The sequence below is a fragment of the Durio zibethinus genome, chromosome 3, assembly GCF_047325235.1.
Source record: "Durio zibethinus cultivar Kanyao isolate XHJ-2024 chromosome 3, ASM4732523v1, whole genome shotgun sequence".
NCBI lineage: Eukaryota > Viridiplantae > Streptophyta > Magnoliopsida > Malvales > Malvaceae > Durio > Durio zibethinus.
The window spans coordinates 6,636,459-6,656,615 of record NC_143164.1 but is presented as its reverse complement, the minus strand read 5'-3'; the positions used below and the strand labels follow the sequence as shown (position 1 = coordinate 6,656,615).

The 20,157-nt window shown below is 31.4% G+C and overlaps 1 protein-coding gene and 1 pseudogene across 6 annotated transcripts; both read right to left on the bottom strand.

Annotated features, from left to right (window-relative positions):
- Positions 1-1,522: 1,522 nt before the first annotated feature.
- LOC111294970 (putative glycerol-3-phosphate acyltransferase 2) lies at positions 1,523-3,363 on the bottom strand (annotated as a pseudogene). Its single transcript, XR_016340890.1, has 2 exons — positions 2,671-3,363; positions 1,523-2,579 (listed from the first exon to the last, which is right to left on the bottom strand). The product of XR_016340890.1 is annotated as a putative glycerol-3-phosphate acyltransferase 2 (transcript).
- A 1,300-nt stretch (positions 3,364-4,663) lies between these two features.
- Positions 4,664-7,966, bottom strand: LOC111295045 (tRNA (carboxymethyluridine(34)-5-O)-methyltransferase-like). 5 transcript variants are annotated; one of them, XM_089758310.1, is made up of 4 exons: positions 7,833-7,966; positions 6,056-7,158; positions 5,329-5,388; positions 4,664-5,226 (listed from the first exon to the last, which is right to left on the bottom strand). In XM_089758310.1, exons 2-4 carry the CDS (start codon positions 7,123-7,125, stop codon positions 5,124-5,126), a joined length of 1,233 nt encoding a protein of 410 aa, XP_089614436.1. In that variant the 5' UTR covers positions 7,126-7,158; positions 7,833-7,966; the 3' UTR covers positions 4,664-5,123. The 5 variants fall into 5 exon arrangements, with proteins under 5 accessions (XP_089614436.1, XP_022744309.2, XP_089614438.1 ...); XM_022888574.2 differs by having other exon boundaries at positions 6,056-7,283; positions 7,833-7,928; XM_089758312.1 differs by having other exon boundaries at positions 4,664-5,388.
- Between the last annotated feature and the right edge of the window lie 12,191 nt (positions 7,967-20,157).

The following is a 20,157-nucleotide window of genomic DNA, read 5'->3' as shown; positions in this document are numbered from 1 at the left end:
TTGGGTATGTAGAATTCCAATGTGATTACTTTTACCAAATGAAAGTATCAAATCCATAGTTTAACTTACATGTATCTTGGGCAAGGATAGTCTGGAATGGATCATAGTGCATTATCATTTAGCCTCCTCCATGTCTCTTTGGTTCAGAAGTATTACATTCAATTTCATTATCTAAGATGGTTTTCACTGGCATCTACTTGTGCAATTTCATTATCATATTGATAAACCATCTATCTATACTTTTAATTTTACTACTACCTCCCACTAAAAGAAAGGCATTTTCGTCCACAAATAATTTTTTAATTCAAGCGTAAAAACGCTAGGAAGGACATTTAACTTGCTTGGTGCAAATTGATCGGGCCTCCTTGGCCCAAGAAGCCATTCTTCTATGTTGTATTCCTCTGCCTAACTCTTGATAGCCTCAGGATATTCACACTTTGCAGCAGCGAGGTACGTAGGCAGAAAAAGAGAATAGCATTAGGTGCTAATGGGGATTAAGTTGGGCTTGTTTGCATGAGATTCGAAAAAAAGAGATAGGGATATCAAAACAAACTTGATAAGTCTAAAATCTGTAAGGAGTGCACGCCTTTTAGTTACTCTCCAAAGCTTGATTGCAACCCAAGTGCCTAACTGACTCACTGACTTATATTCCCATACAATATAACACATGTTCTCCTCAAAACCCTTGCCTTCACCATTGCCATTTACCACTACTAATTTTCGTTTTGGACACCCAAAATGTGGCCTTATTCTCATTTACTTTTGATAGAACATGAAAATGAAAGAAAGAAGATAGTTTGGCGTGGTTTGACCCTTTCCTTCCATGGAGTTTATGCATAAGATGGCTCTTCTTCTTCTTAAATGTATGTATTACCTACCAACTAATATGACACTGACTCAGCTTGGCAATTTTTGAGGCTGCTCATTGAGGGAGATTGCAGAAAAGCTGATAGCCGATGGTGGCCTCTGGTTGACTCTCAATAAAATAAGATAGGTTGGCGTCGAACACATCATAATAAGATCTTAGATGGTAAGTTACTCCCAATAAAACCCTTTGATGAATTCATCTACATCTCTCTAGATCATTTTATGCATACTATGTTCGACTTATTTCATTATAATAATGTCTTTTTAGGTAAATTTTATAAAATAAAAATAGAAGTGAGTGAAAATTATGAATATTTCAGTTTTTATATGATATAATTGAGATTCACCACTTATTTAAGATTCACAAATTGTGTGATTTTTATCAGAGGGAGGTGAAAGTGAAGGAAACATTTTCTTTTCCAAAACTGCATCAGGGCAGTATTGATCACTGATGCACCATGTTCAGCAAACTGTCAAGTACTTGGACTCTGCTTAATTTCTTCCGATCTGCAAAATTACTTTCATAAATTTATAACTGTTATTGTGCTATCCATTGATAATTCTTTTCATCAAACATCAAGAAAACTACAACACATCGCGTATACAAATGCACAATCATCACATACAAGCATGCACAATAACTAAATCTGTACTTCATTATCCTAATAAAGTTCATTATTTTGATTGTCCAAGCCTATTCTGATCATGCTTGAAGCTCTCATCCAATGAACTCGATCATAAGTACTTCAGGGGCTTATGGTAGCTACTGGTTTAGTGTTATAAACAGGCAACTTGTTTCTCCTGGAAACGTTTTCTGCTCAAATGAAAAACATTTGACCTATACGATCCCTTCATTACCTGCCAAGATTGCATACTTGTCTTTCCTTGTAAGATCGGTACACTCAAATCCTAAAGCTGTTGCAATCTGATTCTGCACATGATTGGCAACTTCAAATTTTGATTTCTTTCCACTATTATGTGTTTCGCAACTTGGTAACTTGTTGATAATCTTGACCAAGCACTTAGGATTTGGATTCATGAGGTGAAATGTTGTGTCAAAACATTTAAGTCCGGTAGCTGTTGATCCGAAGAACATGCTAACCTGCAATTTTATAGCTACAGGAACTATTTCATCAGTCATCTCTGTCAATAATGGACTAAATCTTAGCAGATAAGGTTCTCTGCAATTGGTTCCTTCAGGGCAAACCACAAGGTCACCTTGGCTCAAAAGCTTCTTCATCATTTTCCCATCTTTCTCTCGATCTCTTGTTAACCGGGCTGTCTTGATAGGGGAAGTTACCTCACTGAACCTGCTAATGCTGTAGGTAACAGCAGAGACAGACTTCCTGAGAGCCATAGTTACATAAATTGGGCCCAGCAAAGTTCTGTGGTTGCACACGTAGAGCATGCCTCCTGGTTTTCCTTCACCATTGATTGAAGCAACGAGAGGTTCTGCTTCCGATACGGTAGTTAATCACCCCATACAAGGCCAATAAAGGTGCCGATAACTTGTAAGGTAATGATATGAAAATAATGGTTCTGGTGATGTTCAAGAGGAAGCCAAATGGAAGCCAAATGAACATAACTAGGGCGGCTAATGGGGTTGGCCTAAAAGCCAACCTCCCATCATGGAAGATTAATGGCTTTGGGTATTTCTTAGTTGGAAGGACTTGCCAATTCTTCTTTTCTGCCTCTGTCACCGGGTAAATTTCCTGTTGCAACAGAGGTTTTGTTTACTCTCCGTCAGTAAATAAATTACTAATCGAAATCAATGAGAGACAGAACAGTAGGGAGAGCTTTTACCTTACAATGTGAGAAAATTTTCAGGTCTGGAGATTTTCTGAAGCAACCTAAACCAATTTGATGAGTACACATTTTCTGGTTTATAACAAGTCCAGCATCCATCTTTTCCTCCATTAAACCCAAGAAGTATTCGTGAAATTCCTTCAACTCTCTTGCAACAACAGCATCAATTCCCAAGTTGTCTCTTAAGAATCCTTAAACCATGATTTTAGGCATTCCAGTCACGGCGACCTAGATTTTTATAGCTCATCACCATATCAAAGCCTTCACAACCGACGTCTTCCAGGAAGAACTTGGGCAAAATGGTAGTCCCAGCTCTAAACTTCTCCTTCCTAATACCAACAAAGCTCATAAAAACCAGAATCCTCAGTCCAAGCTCCCTTCCAACCAACAAAACAAGAGGGTACAAAAGAAGCAAGATAAGAGCTCTAAAGAGCACTCCAGCTTCGAAAGCCACCAGCATGAAGTAAGGAAACTGTGAACATGACTTCAAAAGTGCACCCTCTAGGTGAAAAACCAATGTTCATCTGTTATCTGCACAAATGAGGAGTGTTTAAGAAATTTGAATTGGGTTGCAGGGCCGCCATTGCTAACCTTGAATCCAAGGTAGTGCTGCTTCCCTGATGTTTTAAGCAGGATTTCAAACAACAAGAAAAGAACTTTTAGTGGGAAGAGCTTCTTAATCTTTGCCATTTTTGCTTACAATGTGACAGAAGGGCTGAAAATTTATAGTAAACGAGTATTGTTATTTGTTAGCTGCATGGTTTAAAGACAGAGAATGGCTCATTAATTCCTCTATCCGTCGCCATTCTTGATTCGTTGATCCCTTATTGACAAAAGGTTTAGATAATTGGCTAAATGTAAGTGAACATTTACGTACTTACCAAATTTTGAGCACCCAAAATTGTCCCACAGCACTAATTGGCCTTTGAAAATTGATGTAAACCAGCCAGCTGTCCTGCTCCTGCCTTATTGAATTGAGTCACTATTTTCATGTTCTAAAGAATTGAGGCACTATCATTTCTCACGTCATTAACTAATTAGGCAACTTCGGGTGGGTTAAGGAATAAGCATTTGCTATGTGTGGTGAGTCTTGAATAATGAAGAAAGGCAAGAAAAACTTGAATCATAGACAAATAAAATATATATATATATATGCTTTTTCTACACTCCAATCCCTGTATTTTATTAAGTTGGTTAATAATTCATTTTCGACAATAGTTGATGGAGTAGGGATGTTATTGCTGAATTGCTACTTGCTTGGTTCAAGAATTGGGTGGTAGATGGTACTTAAGGCCCCCATAACTGACAAAATGGTACGCCTGCTTTCAGTCATGGCTAAATATGGCATAACAGTTGGCGCGTACTCTCTACTCATAGCCAACAGTCGAACAACATTTGAGGTAATCTTGACTTGACCTTTCGCTGTTTTTTAAATTTGTATGATACTGGAAGAAAGAGATTTTAGCTCTTCTCTTTATAATTTTTCTCACTTCTCTTCTCTTTTTTTATTTTCTTCTTGATAGCCAGCCATTAATTTCCACACAATCAAAGGCATTGAGCAATGAACCTCTAACCTCTATGGATTATTGCAGTTGAGACTTAATCTACTTAGCGCATGCTGTCATCGAAGTTAATGCCATCACTTATAATTTCTTTTCCTATCCTTTCATTAAATTACGATCTTCTTTGTAAAAAAGAGACCTAAATTCTGTTTACATGTCAATTTCCATCCATCAAAATTCCTAAATAGAGGTCTTGCTCTTAAGTATTGAAGTGTTACAATTGAACAGCAAATTTAACTCCTAGCCAAAAATAAAATTAATGTCTCTCTTCTCCCATTGAAATTGAGTCATATGTTATTAGCTCTGGATTATTTTTTATCCTTGTTCTACACCATCATTATTAATGTTATTTACTAAGCCAGTTGAATTTTTCTATATATGGGAACAAATATTGAACTACTAGCCAGAGCCAGAGCCAGAGTCACCTGTGCATGGAAAAAAAATTTTATCAAACACATTATGGTTTTTAAACAAAATTAAATGAAATTGATATTTCTTGCCAACATGCACCTCTTATTAATAATTTCTTGGCAACTAGATAGGAATTAGCTAAAAAACTCCCCTACTTTTGGTGTTAGGAAACAATTACATGTGACAACTGACAAGCAATGTCAGTTGCTGGTTTCTTGTCTTTTTAATGCATTCTCAGTTTGCATGGAGAATAGATGAACAACTGAAGAGCAGGGGACAATTTTGATCCGAGACGAACTATTAACTCACAATCTGACACCTGTAAACAGAATTTTTCGCTGATGTTCCTCATTTAGGAGAGAAATATATGCCCTAGCAATACCAACACATTGTATATGGGGAAAAAGGTTGAGCAATTATCTCTTTGGCTGCACCTCTCAACTTCATCTTTTGCCACATTGATGAGCACCTCTGTTACTATTTAAGAGATGGTGAAGTATCGTTAACCAGCAACTTTTTAATCTCATTCTTCATATTGCTAAAACCAAATTCAACCATGAAGAGTGTGCAAAGGCTGTCACTGAAAAGCAACAACCAATTTTCTTCAATACTAATTCCATTAAGATCCATTGAAGCAACACAGTTCTTTAATACTTATAATGTTTTCTCAAGAACGACACACCAGTTTGATTTGTCATAAAACTTATCAACGATCACAGCATTATCCATTCCAGATACCAACCTACAACAAATTTATGTAAAAAAAAATGAGCAGAAAATATTTATCTACAAGATGTATATGGCAGTAGGTAATTTCCATTCCAATCATCAAACCTCAACATCGTACTCTAAAAGCAACAAAGGAACTAATTGATTTTAGTATGATAAAAGTATGGGCTTGAACAGGTTCTTTCTTAACCCAAATCATCTAAATCCCTTTGACATCACCTCCCAATACAATTATTTACTTCGAATTTTGACTGTTTTAAACCATTTCCATCCCCTAGTGTAAAGAAAACATTTACACTGAGCAACTCTTACTGGGAAAACATAAATTTCAGCCACATCTTAAGTTCATGGTAAGCAACTTGGTCTTGAACCAAGGGAGAAGATAAAACAGCTGTTTGCTATAAGCACTTACTTGACATGGGCCAGTGGTTCAAAAAACTTTCCACTATTGATTCATGGTATCATGCCCAGCTAGCTTAGTAAAATTAAAGTACATTTAAAATGCCAGTTAGATAGGTAAAATTCTTCAGCAATCAAATCATCTATCTAGATCAGAAGCCACATTCACACCAATTTTGAGCCAATTGAATGGGGGAGGAGGCTTGACCCATGTGCAGTATATTTCAATAAATAAATGGGCAAATAGAACTGCAAGCATTTGCAAAGAAGATATTACATACCTCTCAAGCTCACCTTCACCAAACACATGGTAATATCTGTTGTAGACTACAGCACCCTTCTTATCATCTTTCTTTGCCAAACCAGTTGCAAGAGCAACAGCAGAAGCACCACTAACTTCAGCACGATGATAAGGTAAGTGCCAAGGGACAAAATATTCCTGTTGACTCCTCCCATCTTTAGAAACCAATGAATCATCTTTATTTTGGGGGTTTAAACATGCTGATTGTTGCATATCCTCCATTAAACTCTCCCTAGAATCTTTCATATGCCCACTCAAACCATTTTCCTCAGTTTCAGGAATGCTTTCTAAAGAGAAGGATGAAGGGCAACGAACACAAGGACTACGTGGTCCTCTCCACTCTTCTACATGCTTTTCGGTAAGTGGAGTCCATTTTGTTAGTAATGACTTATCCTCTTGTTCTACAGCCCAGACGGTTATTAGAACTAAACCACCCTTTCTGACTACTCGCACTAATTCTTCAATTGCTTTCTTTCTCCTATTCTCCGTACTTAAGTGATGTAACACAGCAATAGAGATTGCTGCATCACCAAAATTAGTTCTGTAAGGAAGATTAACTGCATCTGCAACCAAAGCTTCATGCCCTTTATCAACACATATTTTGATAAGGGGAGGACTTATATCACATCCAATAAAATAGCAGCTGGAATTTAACCCTAGATATTTCCCATTTCCACATCCTGCATCCAAGACAAGAGAGCCAGTAGGCAAAGATTCCAAGAAAGCAGCAACCTTTGGCCACTTAGCAAAACGGGTGGAACTAAAATGGGGGGCAATAGCATCATAAACACGATGGACGTATTTCTTTTCTATTTCAGGGGTAGATTTCACACTTACAGATGAACACTTATGGTCCTCACATACAGACTGGATATGGGGTTCTCCATCAGGTACAAGAGTACACCAAGTAGAAGCATCTTTTACTTTGATTTCCTTCATACGGCTGCAAATTACTGGATAGCCAAATGCACAAAAACTATCAAGGGATAGAGTGCTTGTACCCCAAAATCGATGGATGTATCTACCAGCTCTCAGAGAATTAAAAACCATCAGCCTTAAGCATTGTGCCTAAGCAAGTTTGACCTTCATAGAAACCATACATCAGAACACACTCAATCAGCCCATAAGAAACTGCGTGAACTGTAAACATAGTTTAACACTTCCAAATCTTAGAAGAACATTTTGCATCGCCAATCTCAATCTGCTATCTACAGCAAGGGTTTAGGACACATTATTAAAGGAAACATAAATGTGATGGTTCTAAAATACTAGTGAAACACCGAAGCAACATTCAGGCAAGAACAGATGCCGGAGTTTTACTAACTTATCTGTTTGAAATTCAGCAATGTAATTTCGTGCTTTTCAGCTGATTAATTCTACCTAGTTTAATACAGCAGAAGAAGCCCAGAAATGCACTGGGATAAAATCAATTACTTGAATATTTCTTTGATTGAAGCACTTTTAAACTTTAATTAAAACAAACACTAATTTCATATTTAGCAAACTAAAAAGGGGCATTAAACCAAACCAGCAATAACATCATTCACCCACATTGATATACAGAATTTCAACCAAATTACGATTCTTTTTTTCTTAATAAAGAATGAAGAAAAAATTTCCAATCTTACATTTTCGTGTATATAATTAAAAAGACAAAACAGAGCTTAAGAAAAATATCAGTATTACTGAAAAACACTAAAAAAAAAACATTAATTATTCAAGAAAATTTAAGAAATCAAGAGATTATGGCGGCTTACATGATCCATCGGAGATGGAGAAGAGAATGATGAGAGCGATGGGGATTTCATTTTATTTTAACGGATTTTGGGAATTAGGGTTTTGAGAGGTACGGAAAATAAATTTATGGACAAATGTTAAGAAGAGGACAGGTCTATAGTAACCAATGTGAATCCTTCAATAATCGCCGTTCGATTATTCTATTTTACCATTCTGCCAATTAAATCTATAACGTAAACAGAAAGTAGTCGTTCAGGTTGATAACGTAAACAGAAAGGGTTAACTTCTAATTTATTTATTTTTTTACAAAAAAAATGCACAATACCAATAAATAAATTGTGGAATTTTTTTTTTTTTTTGCCTGAGACTTTTTAATGTTCGATAATTATTTTGAGTTTTAATTAATATGAAATTTTTGATTAATCTAGAATAGAAAGAAGGTAAATTTTTTTAAATATATTTTTTTATTTAAAAGATTCAAAATTAAAATTTTATTAAAAAAAAATTAAATTTTTTATTATTCGGATCATCAGATGTTGATGTTGTCGAATTTAATTAATGTTTAGTTTCGTACACAATAACCCGCCTACAAGACCACGAGCATGTATTACCGCATATCAATTCCAAAAATAACTAATATTTAACTCTGTTCTTTTTTAGCAGCCAAGGAAAAAAGAATTATAATTGACAGCAGAATTTTGATGAGAAGACTATGAACGATATCAAACATCCTCGATATATTATAAATGTTTGATACTCCATCATTTTCAACTTTGTTATTTTGAAAAGATTGCCTACCAACTTGCAGAATAGTTTTGATATCAAACATGTTGCATTGTAAGTATTTGATACTGCATTATAATAAACTTTTGTCATTTTGAAAACATTTAATATACCATGATTCGCTGTTGTTATTTTGTAAATAATTCTTATAAAGTTGTAAAATACACGAATGGTATTATTTAAAATTATAATTATTAAAATTAATCATTCATCAACCAGGTAATAATTTTGGTATATATGTGTCAAAATGTGCATACTCGTTACATCAGAAGTATACGAGTGATTAGCCACTTGTTTTGCTCTAGCTGGCTTTATGTTAGATGATGTAATTTTTCTTGGCTTCTCCCATGCAGATGCTTCTGGGATCCAATGTGACAGTGGCTGTGCAGGACCCTTCTTTTCCAGTAAGCTTATCCGGGCTTTCGTTTACTAATCTGTCTTCATTCGTCGTGAAATGCATGAAGTTCCCTAGCCTAATTTTATTTCTGGGTACCATGCACCCACTTGGCTTGAACGTTTTATGGTGGCAGGAATGCGCCTTATATATACATATATATATATATGGGTACATTTTCCAGGATTGAGTTCTTGGAATGTAAGTGAAATTCTTGAGAAAACAAACATAGTGACTGTTCCAGGAAAGGGATTTGGTCCTGGTGGCGAAGAGTATATCAGAGTCAGTTCATTTGGTCGAAGAGAAAGAATATTAGAAGCTTCGAGGAGACTGAGAATTTTCCATAGGTGAATTCATATCCGTCACTGACTAAAAGATGAGGAAAGGGTTTCTTTTCCAATTTTCTTTGAAGAATAATGTCTAGATAACAGTGGCTTCGTCCACCTAATGTTCCCGGAATTAGTTGAATACTTGAAGCTTGTATTCTTTACTGGTCAGTAGACTAGGAATATGTTCAACAGTTTTGAGTGCAGCAGGCTAAATGAACTTCAAGAAAAATAAACTTTTTTAACTGAGTGCAGGGTTTTAGAAATTGAATTTTGTCCGAATTTTTTAAGTAAATTAAATTGGATCTCGGTTTTATCAAGTTCAAGGGTTGAAACCCAATTTCTTTTTCCAAGCCTGGGCCCATTGTTTTATTTTTACTTTTATTTTGTTATACAATTATATAAAATAATATTAATTAATTAATTAATTATTAAACACAAAAAATAATTAATCCAAAAAAACACAAAAGAAACAAAAAAACAAAAAAGACTAATGACAATGGGCATCGTGCATAACACCACCACCACTCACTCTTCTAATCCCCCCCCCCCCCCCCCCAAAACATTCTCCCATGAGCACTGGCTACCAAACCCATCTGAGCCCCTAATTACCTTGCATCATGCCACACTCTACCAAACACTTGCTCCCATATCTAGTCGCACGTGCCGCCATCATTTGGCAGCTGAAGTTACAGCCGAAACTCTATAAATAGAGTTTCATGAACACCAAACAATGAAAGACGGAGAACTTGCTTAAAAGCTTGAAAAAGAAAAAAACAAAAAAAATCACTGCTAGAAAGAGCAAACAAAAAAAGAAAGGAAACCTTACCCAAAAAGGTCATGTTAAAAAAAAAAAACCCACTAAAAAACTTTGCCAAAAAAAAAAAAAGAAGGGTAAAAAGCCCAAAAAAAAAAACCTTTTGAAAGTAATAAAAAAAAAGTTCTATTGAAAATACAAAGAACGATAAAAAAAATTACCCAAAATAAAAAAATTTCCACTGCCACAAAAAAAAAGAATAAATTAACACAAAACAATATATATATATATATATATCACAATCCCTTGGGAATGGGAAACTTAGTGTCAGCTTAAAAAAAAATCAATAACAAAAAAAAGTTTTCGGAACCGAAGGGTTTCAAGGTGAATCAAGGTTGTTTGGGGCATTTTGGATGAAAAGGATGTTAAAATGGAAAAGAGAGAGGTGAGAGGATCGTTTTGGGTGCTTTTTGGGTTTTTTGATCACTAGCGGCAACTGGTGATGACAACCAACACAATCGACAACAATCTGCTTTCGAAGATCAGTCGACCCCTCCTGGATTTTGTTTAAGAAAAGAAAAGAAGTTTTTTTTTTTTTTTTTTTAAGGGGAGATGAAATGGGTTAAAAAATATAGTTTTATATATAGGCAATGGAATAAAAAAACGAGGTCGTTCTGAAACCCCAAAATCCGCACATAGACCTGTGACTCGACCTAGGGTCCACATGCCTAAGCCACTAACCCGACTTCATCTCCTATTGATTGAACCAATTGAACTAGTCTTTGACCATTTTTGAATTGCCCGACGTTGATCGGTCCAATTTGAGTTTTTTTTGTAATTTTTAAATTTAATTTTTATAATATTATTTTTATCTTTTTGAGTTGTTTTATCATTATTTATGCATGTTTAAACTTTTAAACTTGATAGAATAAATTTTAATAATAATAATAATAATAATGAAAACAAAATGAATAAATAAATATAAATAAATAATGAGTAATAAAGTTAAAGTTTTTGACAATTTTGTAAAAAATTTTAAAACAAACCTTATTAAATAATATAAAATAAAAAATAACTAAAAATAATAACAATAATAAAATTGAAAATGATTTCAAAATTTTTTTAAAATTTGAAAAAATAATGAAGAATAATACCCAAAAAATATAATTAAAAAATTAAAAATGTATAAAAAAGTGATAATGAAAATAGAATAATAAAAAAAGATTTTTTTTCCTACCTAGATGATGGAAGGAATAAAAATTGTCTTTTAAAAAATAACAATAGTAAATAACTCTACCTAGATGTTGATGAATTATTAAATAAAAAAACAAATAAGTTATAATAATAATTTTTTATAAAAAAGGAAATATATGAAAAATTTTAATAAATTTTAATAAAATTATAAAAACCAAACTTGCTTCGAAAGTTCGTCTAGATATTAAAAATTTTTAGAGTTGTTCGTGTTCTTATAAAAACCCTCCAAACTCTAAATCTTGAACCCTAAACCTTCCAAACTCAAAATCTTAAATTTTCAAACCTTAAAATCCAAACCCTAAAAACTTCCAAACCTTTGGAACCCTAAACCTTTAAATTTTAAAATTTTTAAACCTTAAACTCTCAAAACCCTAAAACTTTCCAAACCATAAACCATTGAAACCCCAAAACCATCAAAACCCAAAAATCGTCGAAATCCTAAGATTTTTAAACCCTAAACCTTGAAACCCTACAATTCAAAACCTTAAAACCCTCTAAACTCTAAAAGCCTTAAAATCCTAAACTTTTCAAACCCTAAACTCCAAAACCCTAAAATCTAAAACCCTAAAACTCAAAACCTAAAACTCCAAAACGCTAAACGCTAAAACCATAGACCCTTAAAATCCTAAAATTTCAAAACCTTAAAATTTAGAACCCTAAAATCCAGAACCCCAAACCCTAAAATCCAATACTAAAAAATCATTCAAACCCTAAAATCTTGAAACCCCAAAAACCTAAGCCTTAAAGCTTTAAAACGCTAAAACTTCAAAATCTTAAAAATCCATCAAGGCCTTAAATCTAACCTAAACCCTAAAATCAACACACAATCTAAAATCATCACCAAACTTTAAAGTCTTGACCTAAACCCATACTCAAAATCATTCCAAAATTTCAAGGATACATTTGAATATATCATGTGAAGTAATTTATTCCTAAATATCGCCTAGAAGATGGAGTATATAGAAAATTTTATTTCACTAAATTATTAGCACGACTTTGTGATTATAATAATATCAAGATTAAAAATAAAAAAAATAAAAAATAAAATCTTAAATATAAATAGTCATACCTAAACTTTGCTTAAAGTGGGGGAGTCTGAGTAGTCTCATTATGTTTAAGAACCCAGTTTCAAAATTGCATATTATCATCAAGCATATCATCCATTGGCATATATGCATTTGTTTATTATTATTTACATTCATTTCGCATGTTTAGACCTTTTACTATTGTTTCTTAGTTAATTGTAACTTCATTAGTTTCTTCGCGTAAAATGTTTTAATGAAAAGTATTATTCCAAAAAATAGATTTTTAAAATAAAATAAAAAAAACATCTTAAGGGAAATAATTCTTGATACTCTGCCTAGATGTTGGAGAGTCGCCAACAATTATCTTCTACAAAAAATGTTATTTTCATTTTTAATTAATGTCGTGGTGAATCTTAGTCAAAGAGTTATCTTTAAAGCTTTGCATAAACATTAAAGAACTTTAAGGTAGTTTTTTAATTTAAAGATTTCTACAATATTCCTAAACAAAAACTTTCAATAAAATTGATTTTTTTTCAAAAAATAAAGAGAATTGTTATTAAATTTCAAATCAAAACTATTTCATCTAACACCAAAAATAACATATGATTAATTGATACCAATTTATGAGCATGGTAGGGTGCTAATCCTTCCTTACACTTAACCGACTCTTGAATTCAATTTGATTATTTTTGTAGATCAAACTTTATTTTTTGATAAACCTTAAACCTATTTTTATGGTTTTATTAAAAAGATAAACTTTTAAGTGACCAATTACACTTTAAAAAAGATAGGTGGCAACTTCTTTTTATTTTTCTTGATTTAAAAATATTTTTCATCTAACGATCCCAAAACCATTACAACAATTTAGCAACTCTACTAGAGAGACTTTTAAGAGTCATGCTAAAAATTAATCATACGTTATCCCATGTTTTGGATTTAATGGTTCAATTGGTATTTAATTTTAATTTTTTATTTTAATTTTTTTGAAAAATAGTGCATGTTACTTACATCTGTACTTTGATTTTATCATTTTTTGCCTTTACTTATATTATTTTATTTGTTATAGTTCTCCATACACTTTGCATAGGTACTTGCATGCATAAGCTCTAAACTCGAGCTCTTTTCCTATTAGGAGGAAGTTAAGTAGCTATGTTCTTGTGAGATGATAACATTTATATTTGCTAATGAAACACTTTCACTTAGATTGAACCATCTTATTTGTAGCCTATCATGGGTGAAGATCAAGATATCTTACTAGTTTATAATGGATGATGATGTAAGGAATAATCTGAGAACCTTTAGATGCATAAATTTCCAATCCAGTATATAGTGAACCTTAAAAGACCAATTTTAGGTAGAGCTATACCGACCCTTTCTATAGAATTACTCAAATTAAGACACATAAAGAATACTCTAATACAACCTATACTTTGGGGGTCATAATAATGCAAAAAAAAAAGAAGAAAAAAACGTTTCCAATAAAAGTTTTCTTTTGACATGCTATTTGGTTTGTTTAATATTTGTCTATGAATTGCATCTTCAAAGAAAGTACTTTTGTTCATTTTTTTTTCAACAAAGAGAAAAGAAAAAACCATGAAAAAAGTAAAAATTAAAAAAATTAAAGGAATTTTTCTTAATTTCTTTGCTAGCCAAATAAGGATTAAAAGCGTAAGAAGTAAAAAGTATTGAAAAAAAGAGATTTTACCCATTTTGCTTTAACCCAAATATTTTTTTGAATGAATTTAAAATTAAGTCGTTTTGTATTTTCAATGTACCGACATTTTAAAATAAAAAAAAAAAGCTTTGGAATTGATCAAGTCAATTAATGGAGGTTGCAAAAAATGATCTGGTAAAAAAAATCTAAAAAAATACAAGAAATAACAAAAAAATTTTTAAAAAAAGGGAAAAATAAAAATTTTTCTTAATTTCTTTGTTGGCCAATAAAAAATAATAAAAAACACTTTTGAATCATGATCATTCCATGTGAAATAAAATGAATATGTGTGTTTTTGAATTTTTTTCCTTTTTAAAAAATAAAAAGAGAGTCAATGTTATTTCATTTCTTACATTTCATTTGATTCTATTTGCATACATTCTCATATTTTTAGAGTTGGAAAAAATAAGATAATATATACATTTCATTTCATGTGCATATTAATAGATAGTAATATATGCATTTCATCTCATACACATCTTAACTAGATAGTATTTATATTCTATCTCATGCACATCTTAATAGATAATACATGCACTCAATCTTACATTAATGATAGTGTCAAATTTTTAGGCTTGCATAATACATGCATTGTATTTTGTATAAACATATCTTGTCATGCTATGACATACCAATACATTACATATAAGTATGCTTCATCAGTTATATACATACATCTCATTACTTATGTAATGTGTCATTGTGTTTTATGTTTATACATTCATAAATGATATGATTCTAAACTTGTATTATACATGCATTGCATTTTATGTAAACACATAATGAAATAGGACATTACATTTCATGTGCATATACTCAAAAATGGTACAATTTCTATCACACTATATAGTAGACACATTTTATTTCATGTAAATACGTCTGGTTATTTGATGTACATACACGGATAAACAATGTGATTCTCATCAAACCTGAATGGTAGGTGTATTGTATTTCAAGAAAATATGCACCACCTTTATTGCACACGTTCACAAAATTCATCATAAAAACATTATGTCATTCATGCATTTATTTAATTGTTCTCTATGATATCCCATCATTTGTTGAATAAAGAACATTCCCTTTGGTAAAAAAAAAAAAATTCTAAAGTTCTTGCAAGAGAAAATCATGATCATGAAAATTTGATAGAGCCAAAGTCATCCTCCAACTAGTTTACTTTCTTTTTTGTCTGAGTTTGGCAAAAACTTGGAAAAGTTGAATATTGGAAATGATTAAGCATGTCAAACTGAATGGGTCTAAAATGAAAAACAATATTGTGGAATGGATGGTGTAATCATTTATTGCAAATAATCTTTGGCCTCTCTAGTGTTGTGCATAATTTTTTTTTGAAAATTCTAGAAAGTAGACTATTATGTTTTCAAAAAAAAAATTATTTTTAATTTTTAGACTTTTTAACTATTAACACATTGACTGGTTAGATTGGATTTGTAAATTTTATTTTTATATACTTTCTAACTCCTATTTGAAAAAGATTCAAAAACATTGATTTGCAATGATTTGAGAATAAAGCCTCATATAAGCAGTTTTCAAGATTATGAAGGGAAACTAGGATAAAAATGAAGCAAAATTTTGAAAAAAATAGATTTTTTCAAAAACAAAAAGAAGAAAAAATTTATAAAAAGTGACAAGAGTCTTAAAAGAATTGATGATTACTATTAGAAATAAACCCATTTAATACCTTCATAATTCTCCAAACGCTTTTATGTTCCAAACCATTTGCATGATTTGCTTATCCACCATAATCCCTTAAGAGATATAAATTGGAATTCATAAACCTTATCTTTACTTGATCATGTTCCTAGGCAATGATTAATGAGATGTTTGATTTGAAAAATAGAAGAAAAACTTTTTGGATTTATTGAAAACCAAGCAAACATGATATTTTTTTTTTACTATCCAGATGTGGGTAGTTTGATGTGTCAAGATTATGCCATAGTCTCAAATGTGCCAAAACCAAAATAACCAAATTTTATCAAATGATTTTGAACACATAAAAGCCCTAATTCTCATCCTACCTTATTCCATGTTTTTGGGCAAATCAACTAAAAGAGTAAAACCACCCATTGACCTTGAGACAACTTGATTTGTGCCACAACCTTCTCTTTCATTAAATGACATAAACCGTTTGAGACCTATTTTGAGTTCATCGATGTCATTGTCATTTAAAATGTCACATTGAAATGGGACATTGAAATTAATCATGCTTGGCAAAGTGGATTGATATGTGAGTTATAAGGGCATGAAAAAAAAATAAAAAATGATTGTGGCATCATTCACTTAAGAAGTTTAATCAATCTAATCAAAAACATAAAAAACATAAAAAATAAAAAATAAAATTTGTAAAGGCAACCAAGATAAGCCAAAATAGAAATAGACCCAAAAGAGAAAGGAAAAAAATAGAAAAATCCTAAGGAAAAAAATCTTTAAAAAGCCTTTCTTTTAAATTCATTTTTATAAAAAAAATTACTTTTTAACTTAAGTGATTATGCTTGAGATGACAAATGGTCATATTTCATTATTCTTTCACAAACAAGAAAATTATTCCCTTGCTATCCCTTTAAGTCTAATAAATTCTTTTTAAAAAAACTTTAATCAAGGATCACACTCTATGTTAAGAACAAAAGAAGGACATATTTAAGAATCACGTATGGTGAGGTTCTATTCTAGATATAAAGAAACAACCCTACATGCCAAGGGATAAATGTCTAATAAATTGAGTTCCTAAAAAATTTTGAACTCACAAAATCAAAGGTGGATGTGTGCAAAGAAATGTAAGAAAAAAAAGGTAGAAAAAAAAGGCCAGAAAAAAAATAAAGCAATATTGAATAAAAGAAAAGGCAAAAAAATGATTGAATAACCAGTGTGAAAAATGAAAAGACAGAAAAAAGAAATCCTAAAAAGAATCTTATATATGAAGTGAAATGATCCTTAATTTAATCACCTTTAAATATATTTTGGGCCTATTTATCTTTTTTTTCGATAGCCCCAAACCTTGGCCTATATTACATCATTAAAAAGTCCATATTGGATTAGGCATGAATGCTTAAATTGAGAAGCTCTTTTTTAATGAACCGTTATAAAACTTGTGAATTCTTTGTTTGCTTTCATTGCCAAGACACCTATTTGATCTAACAACTCATTTTAAGATAAAATCAGAATTCTAAAGTGCATGGTGGAATGATCAACAAAAAAAAAAAGGTTATAGGGTGAAAACCTTAAAAAAGATAGTCTAGAGGAAATTTGAAACCTTTAAAGCCAATCTTGTGCATAGGAAGTAAGAGAAGTAAGTATGAAGCTACTTTGATTTTTGAAAGATCCAAGAATGTTGATGCTTTAAAAATTTAAAACCTATCGAGGGATTAATTTTGAAAAATTAAGCCTTTTTCTCTCATTCCTAAATGACCTTTCAAAATTTCAAGCCCATCATAATTGACCTTGACATTTATCAAACTGTCACATTTGAAAACTAAAGAAAGTGTTGAAACGTATGGTTTTTAAAAGATTCCTACTTTAGAAAAATTTATATCTCATTTGTGAGCCCAAATGAAAAGTATACATCCCTTTTGTTCTCTTCAAGTGGTGAACCTTTCTTGAATAAACTAAAACCTTGGCATGCTGAACCATTCAACTCATCATCACCTTTTTCATTTCTAATAGGGAACACCAATTTTCAAGAAACTCTAAAATCATATTTGCTTGGACATTTTATTGTTTGTGACCATAGAAATTTAATTATATGGGAAAATTTTGTTAATCATTTTAGACAAATTTTGAATAATTAATCTTGTATTTTTGTGAAAAATAAGAAAACCTTGTTTTGGTGTTAAAGAAAATTCTTAAATTGTGAGAACCTTTAGACTAGTTTGGATTCAATAAAGGAAAATGTCTTCATTAAAGAATTAACAAAAAAAAAAGAAAAAAGATTTTTTTAGAAAGAATGTAGTGGTTGTCTTTTTGATTTTGTGATCAAGTCTAAAATATATATTGCATATTGTATGAAAATGAAAATAAAAAAGAAAATGTGTTGAAAAATGAAAGGAAAATTGATAGAACATGTTTGTAAAAAAAAAAAAAAAAGAGCATAAATTCCTGAAAAAATAAAATGAAAACAAGTGAAAAGATAAGAAAATGATAAGTTTGAATCCTTTTAGAAAAAAGTTGAAAGATTTGATTTGGTGGATAACAGGGAATAAATAGAATTGGGAAGGAAAAATTTTGAAGAAAGGTATTTTTTAGCAGTAGTATCTTTTAATGCTCATCTGCATCACTATCGTTATACAATGGTGTTTGTAAAAAAAAAAAAAAGAAGAGCAAAAATTCCATAAAAACTAAAATGAAAACAAGTGAAAAGATAGGAAAATGATAAGTTTGAATCATTTTAGAAAAAAGTTGAAAGATTCGATTTGGTGGATAACGGGGAATAAATAGAATTGGAAAGGAAAAATTTTGAAGAAAGGTATTTTTTATCATTTGCATCTTTTAACGCGCATCTACATCACCATCATTATACATTGGTGTTTGCATTTACGTTAGGGCATATGCATCCTAAAAGTCTTTACATTTACATTAGCACTTTTGAAATGAAATTTCATAATTGTAGGCAGCATTCACATTATTGAAAAAAAATTTTGAATTTGTAAATTTGTGTTCATACATTTGGGTTATTTGTATCATACATAAACATTCACATTTGTATTGGAAAAAGGGCATTTGCATGTGAAGAATTTGTTATTGCATCTTTGTTGGATGTATTTGTGTCATAAAAAAATTTACATTTACACCATTATAAGGGCATTTACATGAAAAAATACTAACTTATGCATTATAGGAATAAGTTGGGCATCTGCATCTTTATCAGGTATGTTTGCACCATAGAAAGTCATTTGCATTACAATCACAAAAAAATTTTTGCACCTATGATCAGTTGCATTGGTGTAAAGATATTTATATTTTACCATCTATTTTGGGATCAAACGTTTGTATTGTAACTTCATTTGTCAATTTTGCAAACAATAAAAAATTAAACAATGTAAACGTTTTTTTAAGTTTTGAAAAAAAAAAGAGAAAATGAAATTATCAAGGAAAATGTTTGTCAAAAAAAAAAAAAGAGAGAAAGTCTATAAAAAAAAGAGAAAAAAAGGGAAAATAAAACAAAAAAAAAGAAGATAAAGAAGCCTATCATGGAAAAGTGAAAAAGAAATTCAAAAAAGAAAAAATAGTTTAACAAGAAATCAAAATATCAAAAAAGTTTGAAAAGTCGAAAGAAAAAGATTTACAAAAAACAAATAGATTGTTGAAACAATGATTAAAAAAGATGAGATAAAATGCAAGATAAAGTGTAAGCCCAGTTTAGATAGCATGTAGGTTCTTAGTCTAGTTTAGTTGGTACTAAGATTTAAGTTCAGTTTAGCTGGCACATGAATTTGAAGCCCAATTTAGATGGCACTCAGATTTAAGCCAAGTTTAGATGGTACTTAGATTTAGGCCCAATTTAGTTGATATTCAGATTTAAGTCTAGGTTTTGCTGGTATACAAATTTTAAGTTTAGTTTAGCTGGCAAACAGATTTAAGCCTCAAAATAACTTGCACGCAAGCTCATATTGGAAGCCACCTTATTTGACCTGCAGTTTAATCTCGATCACCTCATTTAACATGTGGTTTAACCCTAGTTATCTTTATTCTTTGACTTATGGTTCAGTCTTAGTCATTTATATATTTTGACTTGTAGTTTAATCTTGATCATTTTTTATTTCTCAACTTGCAGCTCAATCCTGATCATCTTTATTCTTTGACTTATGGTTAAGCCTCAATCATTTTTATCTTTTGATTCATGGTTCAGTCGTGATCATTTTTATTTCTCAACTTGTGGTTCAATCTTGATCATTTTCACCCCTTAACTTGCTGTTTAGTCCTTATCATCTTTATCCTTCGACTTACGGCTTAGTCTTGGTCATTTTTATTATTTGAATTGCTACTCAGTCTCGATCATTTTCATTTCTCGACTCGTGGTTTGGTTTCAATTATCTTTATTCTTTGACTTATAGTTTAATCCCGATCATCTTTTATTTTTTGAC